The sequence below is a fragment of the Phragmites australis genome, chromosome 17 (assembly GCF_958298935.1).
Source record: "Phragmites australis chromosome 17, lpPhrAust1.1, whole genome shotgun sequence".
NCBI classification, from domain to species: domain Eukaryota; kingdom Viridiplantae; phylum Streptophyta; class Magnoliopsida; order Poales; family Poaceae; genus Phragmites; species Phragmites australis.
In genome coordinates, this window is record NC_084937.1 from 29,385,284 (window position 1) to 29,400,177 (window position 14,894).

A 14,894-nucleotide genomic window follows, 5' to 3' on the forward strand; every position below is an offset into this window, starting at 1 on the left:
CTGACTTGTGGACCTTGAATCAAACTTTAGATTATTTGTGTGTCATATATTGATGATAACTAGAGAATTCATAAAAGGATTATGAAATTCACTCTCGTAGAGACACCTCATGATTGTACAACCATGTTTAATACAATACTGAGGAGTCTCCAAGATTGAAATATAGAAGATAAAGTCTTTACAATAACATTAGACAATGCAGCAATAAATGGTTTTTTTGTGAGGTCTTTGCAAGAAAGCGATTGCTAGTTTGCAAAAGAATTATTTCGTTATCGGTGTGCTGCATATGTCTTTAATCTCATAGCTCAAGAGGGTTTAAAGGCCATTAGTGATACTACCTACAACATCAGAGAAAGTGTAGAGTATGTTAAAAGCTCACAAGCAGAGATTTGAGTAAATGGTCGACTAAGTGGGTATATCTGAGTAGCGCCCCCCTCTTGAAGTAACTGCTCGTTGGAATTCAACATATAGCATGCACCAAACATCTTTGTTGTATAAGAGGGCATTTGAATCTTTGAGTCGAGAGGAAATACATATATGAACATATATGGGCCTTCAAATGAGGAACAAGCTCTAAAATAGCTCTAATTGTTGCAAGTGAAATAGCCAGACAATAGTAGCAGCAGAAGCGGACAACAGCGGTAGCAGCAGAAGCGGACAACAGAAGCAGCAGTAGCAATAGGAGCGGACAACGACAAGCCAACAGCATGTTTTGTGGGCTTGCTAATACCCGCATATCACCGACGGACAGAAGCAGCATATTTTACCAGCCCGCTAAATTGTGGCGGACAATTTGAAACGTGGGGTAGTCAGCTGCAACCCACCCCACCTGCACCCTTAGCTCAGATCTGAAAAAAAATTGTCACAAAAAGTTCTGAAAAAATTAGTATTGCATAGGGTGCCCTCTTCAAGTGCTGCACAAGATTTCAACTCAAACAATGAATCATACAATGACAAATAAAAAGGACAAAATTTAGGAAACAAAAACTTGTCTGGATTGCTTCTCATTGTACACCACTACATGTTTTCAGAATTTTTTATGAGTATTTTTCCCCACGCTAAAACCATACTCCCAAAACACCAATCGACCTATATTTATTTTTTCAGTTATCTGACACTATGGTGTTTCTCACTTCTTGTTTGTACTCTGATAAGGGAAAAGCACTTAACGCTGTAGCATCTAGGAATGTGAAAGTTCTTGTGGTCGGTATCCCATGCAACACCAAGTATGGATCTCTTCTGTTTTCAGAATTATATCCATTATTTATATTGCTTCTGTGTGTAACATGTTGGTTTTCTACTTGCAGTGCTTTGATTTGCTTGAAGAACGCAATTGACATACCAGCGGAAAATTCCCATGCGATGAAAATAGTGGCAAGTGCCAGGTGCTTTTATACTTAGAAGCCTGCTACAATCTTAATTTGTATTGTGCTCTTCTGTTTTCGACGAAAATAATAGAGTTACCTTCATGTACATTTTGTTGTTCTTTTATACCTAGAAAGCCGGTGTATCTTATGACAGAATATCAAACATGACTATTTGGGGAACCATCCGACAACTCAGGTGAAATACAAACTCAGAGCTACCGGTTTCTATGTTCCTCTCATTTTTTTACATGAAGGAAAAAATTCCAGCTTTTTGCATTTTCCAATGCATACAGCCTAAATCTATTATTACATCGTATCAAACATGAAGAAAAAAATAGAGATTACAAAACATTAACTGTGTAGCCTATAATTATACGGTCACCTATTCCTGATGAAGATTTGCTTAGCCACCCCTCTAAACAGTGACAAACCTTCATAATATCTTCTTTTTCTGATTCCTTTTATAACAGCTTCCAGAAGCACAACCAAAAAGTTTCGCTAAAAATTCCCTACATCATAGTTATAGTAGATTTTTTTTATTAAAGACAATATTATTATAGCAAAATCATATAGACAAAAAAGGCAGCCACTTCTACTAGGAATGATTTACCAATATCTCATTATATGACCCATACTTCTTGGTTTTTGGATTTTCAAAACAATAGTGATTATGTGCCAAATGGATCTAGCAAATGACATAAAAAACAGATATTAAATGATTTCTTTGTGATTGCAAAAACAACATTTTAAACTATCTTTTCAATTTCTTTTGATCAAATTATCCTTAGTCAAAATAACATCTCTATATAAATACCACAAGAACTTGTTCCTCTCATTTAGGCATCTCTTTGCTTGCAACTAATTATTCTTCGGTGTAGTTGCTGATTACTTGACTGTTATACACTGATTAGTTTCCAGATTTCTTGAAGGCAAGAATTGACGGCAAAGCCAGTGAAAGAAATTATTAGGGACACCAAATGGTTGGAAGAAGAATTTACCAAAACAATTCAAAAGGTTCGACAGTTCTAGAGTGCATCTACAGAGTATATATAATGAGAAAAATAAGGTAAGCTAATAATATTGACAACATTCATGTGGATAAAACAGCGTGGAGGTGTGCTCATCCAAAAATGGGGCAGATCTTCAGCTGCATCAACTGTTGTTTCTATAGTCGATGTCATTAGGTCACTCGTAACCCCAACCCCAGAAGGCGATTGGTTCTCTTCAGGGGTAATATTTTGGCCTACATGCTGGTTCTCATGCAACATGATTTCAACATCTAGTTGTAAAAAGTTTTATCTTTTTAAAACTGCATGTGCCGCTCTGTAAAATTGTCAGGTTTGCACAAATGGAAATCCTTACGGTGTAACAGAGGACATTGTGTTCAGCATCCCTTGTAGATCAAAGGTATTATTATGTCGAACTTGAATTACTGTTATTTCGAAACAAAAGTCATCGTTACGAGGTACTAAATATTGTGTCTTTAGAACGTGATGCCATTGCATTTAACAAGTAGCTAGTATTGTTCATGCAGGGTGACGGTGACTACGAACCTGTTAAGGATGTCCTGATAGACGATTTTCCTCTGGGAACGGATAAAAAAGGTTGGCTTTGCTAGACATCACATTTGTTAACAGGCTATTAATTTCAATTATGAAACTGGAACTGCCCTATTTTCTTGCAGAGTGAAGGTGAGTTGCTAGCTGAAAAGAGACGTGTCGCCCATCTTACAGGAGAGGTAAGATTGCAGTAGAGCACTTAATAAAGTTGCATGTGTCAGTTTATTATTTGTATCTACCTAAACAAAAAGATATGAATTCTTCAAATGTGTTGTAGGCTTGTATCTAGTATAAGGATGGCAATGGATCGGATCGGGTTAGGGCCCATATGTTTTAGATCTGGTGGAGATGGGGTTGGGAGCAAAAATCACCCCACAATTCGAGGTGGTCCAACGCTAGGGTAGCATCTGCAAACATAGGTCCCCACAGACCTCAAATTTAGCCCAACTCGGCTCATACTCCCACAAGCACCACAACCCACTCCGTAGGTTCAACTCCAACAAAACCTCAGTCTCTGCATCTCACAGCGACACCTCGGCCTCAGCGTCTCGATCGGTCGATCCCAACCCCCCAGCAATCGTCGGTCGGCAGCTTAGGCGCTGCCCCATCCACCATCCTCCCAATGGCCCGGCCATCAGCGCCTATGGCTAGTGGTGAGCCCAAGGGCTGTGCGGCCTCCTCTAGAGGTGTGCACTCATGCCAACGCTCAGAGTGACGAGATCGGGGGTGGCAAGCGACGGGGGAGGCGCTGCCACCTGTATGACACCTAGCACCCTCCCCCCTCCTCTCCACTGCCATCTCCCGTATCGTCGGGGCTAAGGTTGGGGTGGTTTTGCACCTGATATTAATTTCGGGGTTAGGTCCGAGTTATGCTTCAAGTTTCAGATCGGATGTATTCTAGCTCCACCTGACCTTAGCCTAATCCATTGCCACCCTTAATCTAGTAGGGAAAATGAAAAATGAACGTGGAAAAGGTGATAGGAAAGATTTAATTTCCTTGATGATATTCAGAATAACTAGAGCCCTCCCTGACTTTGTTGTCTTCAAATATAATTCATAGAAGAAGTTACTGTATATCAAGTTAATTTGATTTACTTGTGTTGGATCACGGTGATGAATTCTGCGATGTTTCAGAGGATACAATGCTTCCAGGGGAGCAGTAAATAAATCATATGCTGTACGTGTTGCTAGTCAATGTGTTAGTGGTACATACCTGCACGTTGATTCATGATCGATACAAAGTAAACAAGGAAGGAAGGCTGAGAAGGGCATGCAGCTAATATTTATCTGTATTTTTTTGAGGAAAATATTTATCTGTATATCCAGCAGTAATTTTTTGAAGAGCTTAGAGCTGTATGGATGTATATGCCTGCGCTGCAGATAAACAGCTTAAAGAAGATATACACTAACCACGGCAAAAGCAGAGGTGTTGTATGCATCACATGATACAAAAGGCTAGAAGTTTTTTCGATTGTCTTAAAAAACAGCAAAAACAGAGTATACAAACTTGCATTTGTGAATTCAGTTGAGCAAGCAAGCAATGTAATACAGTATTATATATGTTGGTGATGATTGCAATACCGAAAGAACGACGACCTCTCTTTCTATCGATCTGGAACATGGAATGGCTTTGCTTTGCAGTCACATTACGGCTCATCATCACCACGCAATGACGCAACGCAGCATCATAGAATACATTCGATCATATCGTAGGATCCTTGCTAAGCTAGCTAGAGATTGCATTGCATTGCAGTGGTTCCTTACACCTCACTTGTCGTCTTGTCGACGACGAAGAATCAATCCCATTTGCTCTCCTCCGATCCGATCCTTTTGGCCGGTCAGGTTATCATGCAATGCATGATGGATGGATCGATCGATGCATTCATTCGTTGGTGAAAAGAGAGGAGAAGAGAAACTCTGCTCAGATTCGACCGCAACTGAAATGAGGCCATCTCCTCTGCTGCTATGGCTATGGGCAGCATCGGCTATCTCCTCTGCTCTTCTCGCCTCCAGATTATACCTCCGTGCTTCCCCCTACTCCGCTGCGCCTTCCTCACCTGCTGCCACAATCACCTCCTCATCACCACCAACCCAGCTCCTTGTCCCTGCGGAAGACCAGCACCGCCACCGGCGGAAGTGCGACGAGCAGGCCAAATGGGCGGCCAAGATGGCGTCCCTGCACAACGCCACCATGGTCCTCACCGTCGACCGCAAGGGCTGCGCCAACTTCACCAGCCTGCAGAAGGCCGTCGACGCCGTGCCTGACTACGCCGCGGTCCGGACGCTCATCGCCGTGGACGCCGGGGTCTACACCGAGAAGGTGGTGGTGTGGAGCAACAAGACGGGCGTCACGGTGCAGGGGCGTGGCAACCTCAACAGCATCATCCTCTGGAACGACACCGCCAACTCCAGCGGCGGCACCTTCTACAGCGCCACCTTCACCGTCCTCGCCGACAGGTTCGTAGCCTACAACATCAGCGTCCAGAACACCGCTCACGCTGCCGACCCAGGGGACGCGGGCGGCCAGGCGGTGGCGCTGCGGGTGGCCGGAGACCAGGCGGCCTTCTACTGGTGCGGCTTCTACAGCTCGCAGGACACGCTGCTGGACGAGCAGGGCCGCCACTTGTTCCGGGGCTGCTACGTCGAGGGATCCATCGACTTCATCTTCGGCAACGCTCGCTCCCTCTACCTCGGCTGCACCATCAGCTCCGTCGCCAACGCCGGTGCGGACGGCAGCGTCACCGGGAGCATCACGGCGCAGGGGCGCGCGTCGGCGGCAGAGAAGACGGGCTTCGCGTTCGTGCGGTGCAGCATCGTGGGCACGGGGCAGGTGTGGCTGGGCAGGGCGTGGGGACCCTATGCCACCGTCGTCTTCGCAAGGACGTACCTCGCCGCCGTGGTCGCGCCCGGCGGATGGAACGACTGGAACGACCCGGCGAGACAGCAGTGCGTGCATGCTATTTCTATTTCTTCCTGCAATTAATACATGATCCATCGAATTTCCCGATCAGATATGAATTGCTGTAGTGGAGTAATTGGAACGATGCATGCAGGTCGGTGTTCTTCGGTGAGTACGAGTGCACGGGCCCCGGCGCTAGCAACGTCACCGCGCAGAGGGTGGCGTACGCCAGGCAGCTGGATCAGCGGCAGGCCGCGCCCTTCATGGACGTCTCCTACATCGACGGCAGCCAGTGGGCAGTGGCCCCTCTTCTTCCGCCGACTGCAATTAATGATCAACCGTTGCACCCCTCATCGGATTCGGATTCGGATTCGGATATATAGCAGCAAACTGCAACAAGCCACCTCTCCCTCCCTGTAAGTGCGCGCGCACATACTTACATACTCCCTTCGATTGCAAATATAGTTCATTTTAAATTTATATATAAGGATTAAGAAATTATATCAAATGATCTTGTTGTCTTTTATTTATTCTGTATTGAAAAAGATAACTCATTGATTTATGATAATAGTAGTATTTATTAAACAAGAGAAAAAAGAATTAAAAAAAAGTGTATAGAAGTTAAAAATAACTTATATTTAAAGAATAATTAAGGGGACTAAAACGACTACATTTATAATCGAAAGGAGTACATACTAAGTGTATATGTATATATATAGAGAGAGACTCTTCTCCATCGATAGACAATGCACTGGCTAGCTCAGTACCAAATTGCACCGTACCGACGCCATTGTTATCCAGAGTCTCAAGTGAGTTAATTAATTCTAGGTAAGAATAAAAATGCATCTATCACAGCTGGGTGGGAGCTCGATCATGTATGTGGAAGGAAGAAAGGCCATTGCTGCTTGCGACCCTCAGTCGTGTCTCCCCCTCCGCCGCCCCTCATGTCTGTGGATCCACCGCCGGCCGAACCCGTCGACCACCCGTCCACGCAGCCGAACACAAACTCACCGCTCTTAGCCACCTCATCGCACGTCTCATTATTCCTCGCGCTGCCGATCCCGGTGCTCGCCTCAGCGCCACCTTCCGCCTCCGGGATGCGCCCACCATCAAGAAGCGACCCCTCGTTGCGCCGGTGCAGCTTCCGCGACGCCATCTCCTCAGCCTCAAACATCCAGACCGGCGGCGAGGAGGAGGTCGACCCCGGCGACACGAGGTGGCCGCCGATGGGGCTTCCCGGGTGCAGCTGGTACGCGTGGAACCCCTCCGTGCCCCCGCAGTGCTGCTCTGGCTCTGCCGTGGACGGCGACAGGAAGCGGGCGAAGGGGACCTCCGGCGACGACGGGGTGGTGGCCAGGTGGAGACACTCCGGCGGCGGTGTGATCGGCGCGGTGGACGGCTCAGTGAAGCCCGCGGAGAAGGCCGGCGGCGACACCAGCTGCTGCGGCTCACGTGCGTACGGGCCGATGGCGAAGATGGAGGCCGTGGGCGAGCTGTAGCTGCTCGTGTTCAGGAGCACCACGGGCGACGGCGACTCCGAGGTGAGCACAGACGACGCGGGCGACGGCGGCGGCGCCACGAAGGCCAGCGACGACTGCGGCGCGTGGCGGGTGTAGTAGCTGCTGGAGCTGGCCGCCGCCTGCTCGGTCGGCTCCGGCGACGTGGAGACCGCGTCGGCGATGCGTTGGGGGTGGCCGTGGGGTCGGAAGCACTGCAGCTTCGCCTTCAGTCGCGACCACCATCTCTTCTTAATCTGCATCACACTCCAGGCCAAACATGCATATCAATCACATTGCTCCCTCTGTTTCCCTTCTTCTTTGAGTAAAATATAAATCTGTACTGGGAAACAGATTTTGTACGAGATCATTGTGAGAATTCAGCTCAGAAGCATGGATCCAGAATATTGTGTGCCATCCATGCTCTTGTTCCCTTGAATGAGAGATGCAAGATCAAGAGGAATCTCTCTCTCTCTCTCTCTCACACACACACACACATAATCATGATCATTAGAATATTGTGGTGCTGTGAACTGACAGATACTAGTAAAATGAAACATAGTCTTCAACTGAACTTTGACACTTCAGTCACTGTTTGTGCATCCAAGCATGTTGCTTCTGGTGGCCAGTGAAGTGCCACAAACAAATTAGTACGTAAATACTGACTAACCTAGCTTGCTATTCCACGGATATGTGCTTAATGACTTGAGTGCAGTGGCATCAAGAACCTAACTGTCTCATCGCTACAATGCAATGGTTGCATTGCATCCTTGGAACATTCACAGAAAGTATTTCTCTTCTTTTTTCTTTCTTGGTCACATGTTAATTTACAGCTTGTCATTCGTTCACCCATTTCTTTCTCAATGTTTGTTCCAGAGCATGTATTTCTAAAATATAAACTGCACATCAGGGATTGGAACAAACATTTCTTTTTTTAAAAAAGAAAAAATAAAGCCTGCTGAAACCGATGGTGTTGCGTGTTTCCAGTCTGAGACCATGCTCTATGGGGATCAAACAAATACCTTGCTTCTGTATAACCCATTAGACTTAAATCTCCTTTCATTTCAATGTCGTCTGGTTGGAGCTGAGCTGAATTTTGCTAATAGGTTAACAACAAATACAATATCAGGTCTGGTAACATTCGCAAGGTACATTAATACTTCATTAGCGCTTAAGTAAGGATATTCAGGCCCTAGTATATCCTCATCTTCATATTTTGGTCTATAAGGGTCTGTCGCTACATCGAGTGACCTCATAGGGGTTTTCAGTGGGTAAGCGTCTTTCACGTTAAACTTCTACAATACCTTCTTGGTATAAGATGACCGGTACACTAATATTCCTTCATGGGCATGCTCAATCTGCAAGCCTAAGCAATATTTAGTCTTACTTAAATCATTCATTTCAATTTCACTATTTAGGTAAGAATTAGCTTCTTCAATATCTTGTGTGGTTACAATGATGTTCAAATTATCAACATAGACGGATATAACACATAAACCCTTATTTGACTTTCTAATGAACACACAAGGATAATCTTCATTCTTTAGGAATCCCTTCTTCAAGAGGAACTCACTAAGCCGGTTATACCACATTCTACTAGATTGTTTCAACCTATAGAGTAATCTTTGTAATTTCACACTTACATGTTGCGTTCTTCATCTTTAGGGACTTTGATTCCTTCAGGAACCTTCATGTAGATTTCATCTAATGACCCTTACAAGTATGCGGTTATGACATATATCATTTTCATTTGCAAGTTCATATTGACTGCCAATGCATTTAAGTATCGGAAAGTTATTACATCCATTACAAAGGAGTTGGTTTCTTCGACAATGTTAGATCTCTGTATGAACCTTGTGCTACTACTCTCTCTTTATCTCTTACCACCTTATTGTTTCAATCTCTATTTTAGACGAAAAAAATCCATTTTTGTCCTACAGAGAAGACATTTCAGGTGTAAGCCTATAGGTCCAAATACTTGTCTTTTATAAAGTAAGTTCGATTCTTGATTGCTTCTTGCCATTTAGACCAATCAGAATGCTTCTTGCATTTTGACAAAGATTTTGGCTCTGGATCCAGATGAGGGCGCTGATGAGAGTTCGAGCCTGCGGCGATGGTGTTGTTGGAGGCTGACCAATGGCTAGCGGATGCGATGGCGCAGAGACTAGTAGGCTCGTGCGTCAGGACGGATGGCGACGCAGCTTGGCTTGTGGGCCTATGTGTTGACAAAGGGAAGCCTGCAATGTCATTCTGCATTGGTGACGGGGAGGAAGGCGAGGCATGTGGGCTCACACCGTGACAAGGTGGCATCGGCGATAGCGGGCGACGACACGGCGGCTCGCGGGAGCAGAAGGCGATGCAGTGAACGATGTGGGGTTGTTGTATCCGATTGGGTTGATGATAAGTCGATCCATGTGGTGGCGGCTTCAGGACGGTGACAATAACCTCATGAGTAGCCGGTGTTTTTTATTCTGTTTTTGTATGGCGGCGACCTTCGTGCCATCGCAGTTGTACTGTGAAGGATGGTGCTATCGTCAGCGCGATTTTGCCGATGGTGGTTGCAGGCCCCACCGTGCATATGTACTATTCATGTATGTGTGTAGTGCGTGTACAATGGAATAGAGCAATAAAAACTTGGCTCGATGGCCGGTTCACGAGCGATCTGCAAGATGTGATGATCAACATACCGTAAGGTGTGATGCTGGTAGATCGCATGACGCAACAAGTAGCGCGATGCTATGTACATCGGAAGTAGGCAGACAATCCAATCTCGCTATTGACAATTTAGATGCTTGTGTTGTCGACGACGACGACAAAGTAGATGTAGTTGATGACGATAATGGTAGAGCGAGGTGCGGATAACGTGTTGAATAACGTTATCAGCAGTTAAGATATCTCCCTCTCTGCTCGAACCAAAAAATAGAACACAAGAACAAGAGGCGCAAAGCTGGTGGAGATTTCTTTCGTGATTGCAATGAACAACTGATGCTTACAACAGGGTGTCTCGCTACCTAGGTCCTAGGGGGGAAAGGCTCCCTCTCTATGAAGGAGTAGGAGTGAATAAAATAGTCCATATCAAGTAGAAGAAAGACTCCTCCTTTAGGAATTCAACAGAAACAACTAGTTGTTGGCAGAAAATTAAAGAAATTCGAATTTTTGTTGGATAAAATTTGATGACTCATATGAGTCGATCAGGGCAACAGAACAGAGGGTATGGCTCTAGTGAATTAAGTTAGCACGTCAATGGAAATTAATATATGCAGAGCTAGAAAACAACGCCAGAAGAATAATTTCCTCAACTCTTTGATAGACTAGTACTACTGGTGATCCTCCTACTTAGGGATCGAGATCGACCATTAACCTCCAACAATTAAGATGCCAACAGATTACAGTAGATGAGAAGGGATAAGTAAAGGGCAATCAACTCGATAAATTAATAGTCGATCATGTAGGATATCATAGTTACTAGGACGTTATAGGTGGCGTACATACCGTGGCCGTGCAGGTGTGGTCGCCGAGCTGCTGCTGGTGGAGGCCTGTGGTGCTCCTGGCGGCGGCCAGGACGACGGCGGCTGCGTTCACCGTGCGCGCGGTGTCATCCTGCATCCTTATTTCCCTTTGCTTTCCTTCAATTTGCTGCTCGATGGACCGGAGCGTGGCAAGGCAAGGCAGCCACCGATATACGCTCCTGTATGAATCTAGGCTATGATGCACAACTAACTAATATACAACAAAACGAATGATCGATGTTTGAGATGATCGATCGATGAGCTTAATTCCTTGGATTATGTATTATTGTATGGTGCCTGATCCCTCCCTTCTCACATCACCATCGGTGGAGCTAATGAAGTTTCCGGGAAGGAAGGTACGACTAATTAACAAGACTAGATGCTCTTCCTGCCGGCAAACAAGAAGAATCAGCAGCTAGGAGGTGAAAGAAGAAACTTCCAAGAACCGAAAATGATCCATGAGGGGAATGAATTTTGAAGCTTCAAGGAAGACTAGCAATTAAGCTACTAGAGAAGAATTTTGATGCATGGCCAAGAAGAAGACTAATAAAGGTGTCTAGCTAGTAACTATTAGAAGCTACATAGAGCTTTGGCTAATCGATACTAGATAGATAGATGGATGGATGGATGGTACTAGGAAGGTAGTAGGAATTGACGAGACCGATGGATATGATGGGGAAAGAAGGGAGGAAGGCGTCAAGTGTTTTAGGCAGCTAGCTTGTTGCTACAGTTGGTTTCGGGAGGAAGATCGATATATCGAGGCACTCAGCGGCAAGCTACGTACTAATAGAATCATCCTCCGATTAATTAATCAATCAATCAATCCTGGGTTCTATTTTATCCCCACTACAGACCAGCTCCTAAATAAAAAGAAAAGGAAATTAGGAAGAAAGTGTGAGGAGGGAGACTGATGAAAGAGAGAGAAGACTCGACCCAAAGCACACGGCTCCTCGTGCACCGCGATGTGACGCACTGCACCTGCACGCGCAAAAATATCTTAAAGCAATCCACGGCACTCGTCCGCATCCATGTCGCATGGCCTGACCTCACTCACCTCCGGCCATCCATGGATGATCCATCAACACGCCGGCACCTGCCTGACGTCCAAACCGAATTGGGTTGGGTGCACACGTATAGAGCTGGAACTTGGCGTTCACGGCATGAGTTTTGGTACGGTTTAAAGCACGATACAGTATGAAATATTTTAGATCAGGCTGGTACAAAAATTTAGATCGGATTGGCACGAAATATTTTGGGCCGGCACAAACACGAGAGTTGTGTCGTGCTTAACCGACACGGTATGATGGTTTGAGCTATGCATGTGTCAGCATGATATGAAAAAGACACGACATAATTTGTACGACTATTTTCCTATGTTTATTTTCTAATCTCTCTGATACAAAGTATAATATATTAAAAAAGATGTATAAGTATGAGAGATACAAGTGTGAGATGATAAGAAATAAATATATAAATATTGTCAGATGTTACGGAGTAGAACCGTGCCTGAGCCAGCATGACATGACAATAGCACGATATGCTAAGGACCATGCTTGAATCTTTCTAAAGTTTACTCGTGTCGGTACGGTACGATATAATAAATGGATCATATCTAATAAGTATGGTACGACGTAATATGAGACACGAGGATCAAATCGTGTCTAATAGAGACCCCAGTGAGATCTAACCCAACCTCCAACTCACACTACACACACTTTCCTGCTGCCTAGCCTACCTAGCTAAGGAAAGGTACTAGTATAAATGTGCCCTTTTGACACCTCTATCTCTATTTACATGGATCCATGAAACAACAAGCTAAATACACAAACAAGAGCAAGAAGCTTCATTTCCCCTTCTTCATGGCTTACTAATTTGCTACTACTCCACTATTCTATAGTAGTATTCTTGTGTCTGCTAGGTCAGACAGGCATGCACAGTTAGTTCATGTGCATATGTATAGACGATGACGACTGCTACCACTGCACTGCATTGCACTGCACACAGGCAGTATAAGGTGAATAGGCGACACCATCACCATGCGTTGCGGCTGCGCAACCACATTCTAGAATTTATTTATTTCTTTCTTTCTTGATTCATTCAATCACAAATGAAGGTATAAATATGCCTACCACTGATGATTCATTCACAGATTTCTGAACGATATTGCTGTACATAACATCTAGTATAGTGTTAACACATTCCTACACAGAGGAGTTGTCGTATTTAGGAAAGAAATAATGAGCTAGCCTAAAATGGCGATGGTGATAGTGATGGATACCCAACTCTGCCTGCCAACAATGCAATCGGGTTCTACCAACCAACCAACTATGGTGACTTGAGGTTTCACTTTCAAGGTAGAACGTGAGTCTATACTCTATATCTTGGTAAGCAAACTTATTAATTAAAGCATAAGTGCACCAGAATAGTATAGCAGAAGACGATGTAAGGGTCCATACACGATAAAAACCATTACTTAAGGTAACTTCACGAAGTATCATTGAGTAGAAAACCAAAGTTCCACTAAGATCTAAGTTCCACGCCTTGAAGATGGATCAAGTTATCCTCCCAACCCATCCTTTGTTTTTTTGATGTGCTACTGATGTCTTTCTCTAAGTATGAGAACATCATATTGAAGTATTTCTCCATTTTATCCTTCAATTACTTATGCATCGAAGGCTTCTTCGTCGTCTTCAGGGAACCTATATTCTAAATCTACCTCTAGCCCATCTATATATCAAGGAGATTTAAAAGCATAAGTACGAAGATACTCAACAAGTTCTATAATAGCAACCACACATACCATGACAAACTTCTCAACGTTTTCACTGAATTCTTGAGGTTATCCAAAGGATAACATGAATGCAGGTTTTCGAAAGAGTGTTGTCAGAAAAGAGTCAGATTTTAACTTCAAAACTATATTGGTCAATGCACCACAAGATAGAACCATATGGCAGTTGATTCTCTATGTCTCACATACACAGATGTGCCTGACATGATCAATGCCAATATGATATTTCTCATACTATTGGTAGGTTGCTTCGGGAGTGGACTGGCTAAAGCAAGACTAGGGCGAATTAGTGATGGTATCCTCTCGTCTCTCAGAGGCAGAGGGAGTAAGTCCACTAACCACCAACCCGTGAATTGACAACCATATATGCAATATTTACTAAGCAACAATATATATCTATAACTCCATGTGGAGCCCCACCATGAAGTTGGTCTCCTGGAGATGGTACTAACAAGTGATACTTGGCTAAGTAGGACTTAATCAGGTCTATGATTAGTGCAAAAAAATATGACGCTTGCATGCCTTAACACAAGGGTAGGTTACTTAACATGTAATCAAGGAGTCACTAGTGAGGCATTCAAGACAGACATGCCAAGCAAGGCAAGCATTATCTCATAGTACACATTCTAGATCCGAATATCTCATGTTTCATAGTCATTAGTCAGGTTTAACCAGATTCGGATTGATCATGCATGTGATAGCATATAAATAAGTTCAAATGTTGCTCTGAAAATAGTTACACAATATGAGCAAGGATCAGAACTTGCCTGAGTCAGCAAAGCTGAAGGAGTGCTGGACATCAGACAAGGTATAATACTCATGTGGTAGTTCTTATGCCTTGAAAGATCAAATCGATAGATTTGATTAAGGTAAGCCCTAAATGAATTAGTGTCATATGTCTTAGGCTCATGATCCTTAACCCCGAATAGATCACTTAACATGTTTAAGAGGGCTTCCCTAAGCTTGAGGAAATTTTGGATTAATTTCAAATTCAAGTTGGGAACAAAATACAGTAAATATTATTTTTCCCACTTTTCTATGTTTATAAAATTAATTCAATAATTTTACTAAACTTTAAATAATTTTCCTAAATTAAATAAATTATTGATGTATTTTTAAAGCACCTATTTTTAAAATAGAAAAATAAAAACTAAGAAAAGAATAAATAAAAAGACTAGAATTTTTGAAAAGGACTAGGTTTGGGTTTTGGCCCAATAGTTCGGTCCATAGCCCAACAGGGCTAAACCCAACCGTCGGCCTTTCAAGCCTAACTAAA

The 14,894-nt window shown here is 43.9% G+C and overlaps 2 protein-coding genes and 1 pseudogene across 6 annotated transcripts; 2 read left to right on the forward strand and 1 right to left on the reverse strand.

Annotated features, from left to right (window-relative positions):
- The first annotated feature begins 1,119 nt into the window (after positions 1-1,119).
- LOC133897076 (malate dehydrogenase [NADP] 2, chloroplastic-like) lies at positions 1,120-4,089 on the forward strand (annotated as a pseudogene).
- Positions 4,090-4,868: 779 nt separating this feature from the next.
- LOC133897077 (putative pectinesterase 14) lies at positions 4,869-6,233 on the forward strand. The gene is made up of 2 exons (XM_062337646.1): positions 4,869-5,872; positions 5,980-6,233. Exons 1-2 carry the CDS (start codon positions 4,869-4,871, stop codon positions 6,206-6,208), a joined length of 1,233 nt encoding a protein of 410 aa, XP_062193630.1. The 3' UTR covers positions 6,209-6,233.
- A 285-nt stretch (positions 6,234-6,518) lies between these two features.
- On the reverse strand, positions 6,519-11,714 carry LOC133896819 (uncharacterized protein At1g76660-like). Of its 5 annotated transcripts, none has more exons than XM_062337466.1 (3): positions 10,814-11,714; positions 10,009-10,224; positions 6,519-7,588 (listed from the first exon to the last, which is right to left on the reverse strand). In XM_062337466.1, the coding sequence occupies exons 2-3, from the start codon at positions 10,065-10,067 to the stop codon at positions 6,697-6,699; spliced, it is 951 nt and encodes a 316-aa protein (XP_062193450.1). In that variant the 5' UTR covers positions 10,068-10,224; positions 10,814-11,714; the 3' UTR covers positions 6,519-6,696. The 5 variants fall into 5 exon arrangements, with proteins under 5 accessions (XP_062193450.1, XP_062193449.1, XP_062193451.1 ...); XM_062337465.1 differs by having other exon boundaries at positions 10,009-10,361; XM_062337467.1 differs by lacking the exon at positions 10,009-10,224 and having other exon boundaries at positions 10,814-11,710.
- Between the last annotated feature and the right edge of the window lie 3,180 nt (positions 11,715-14,894).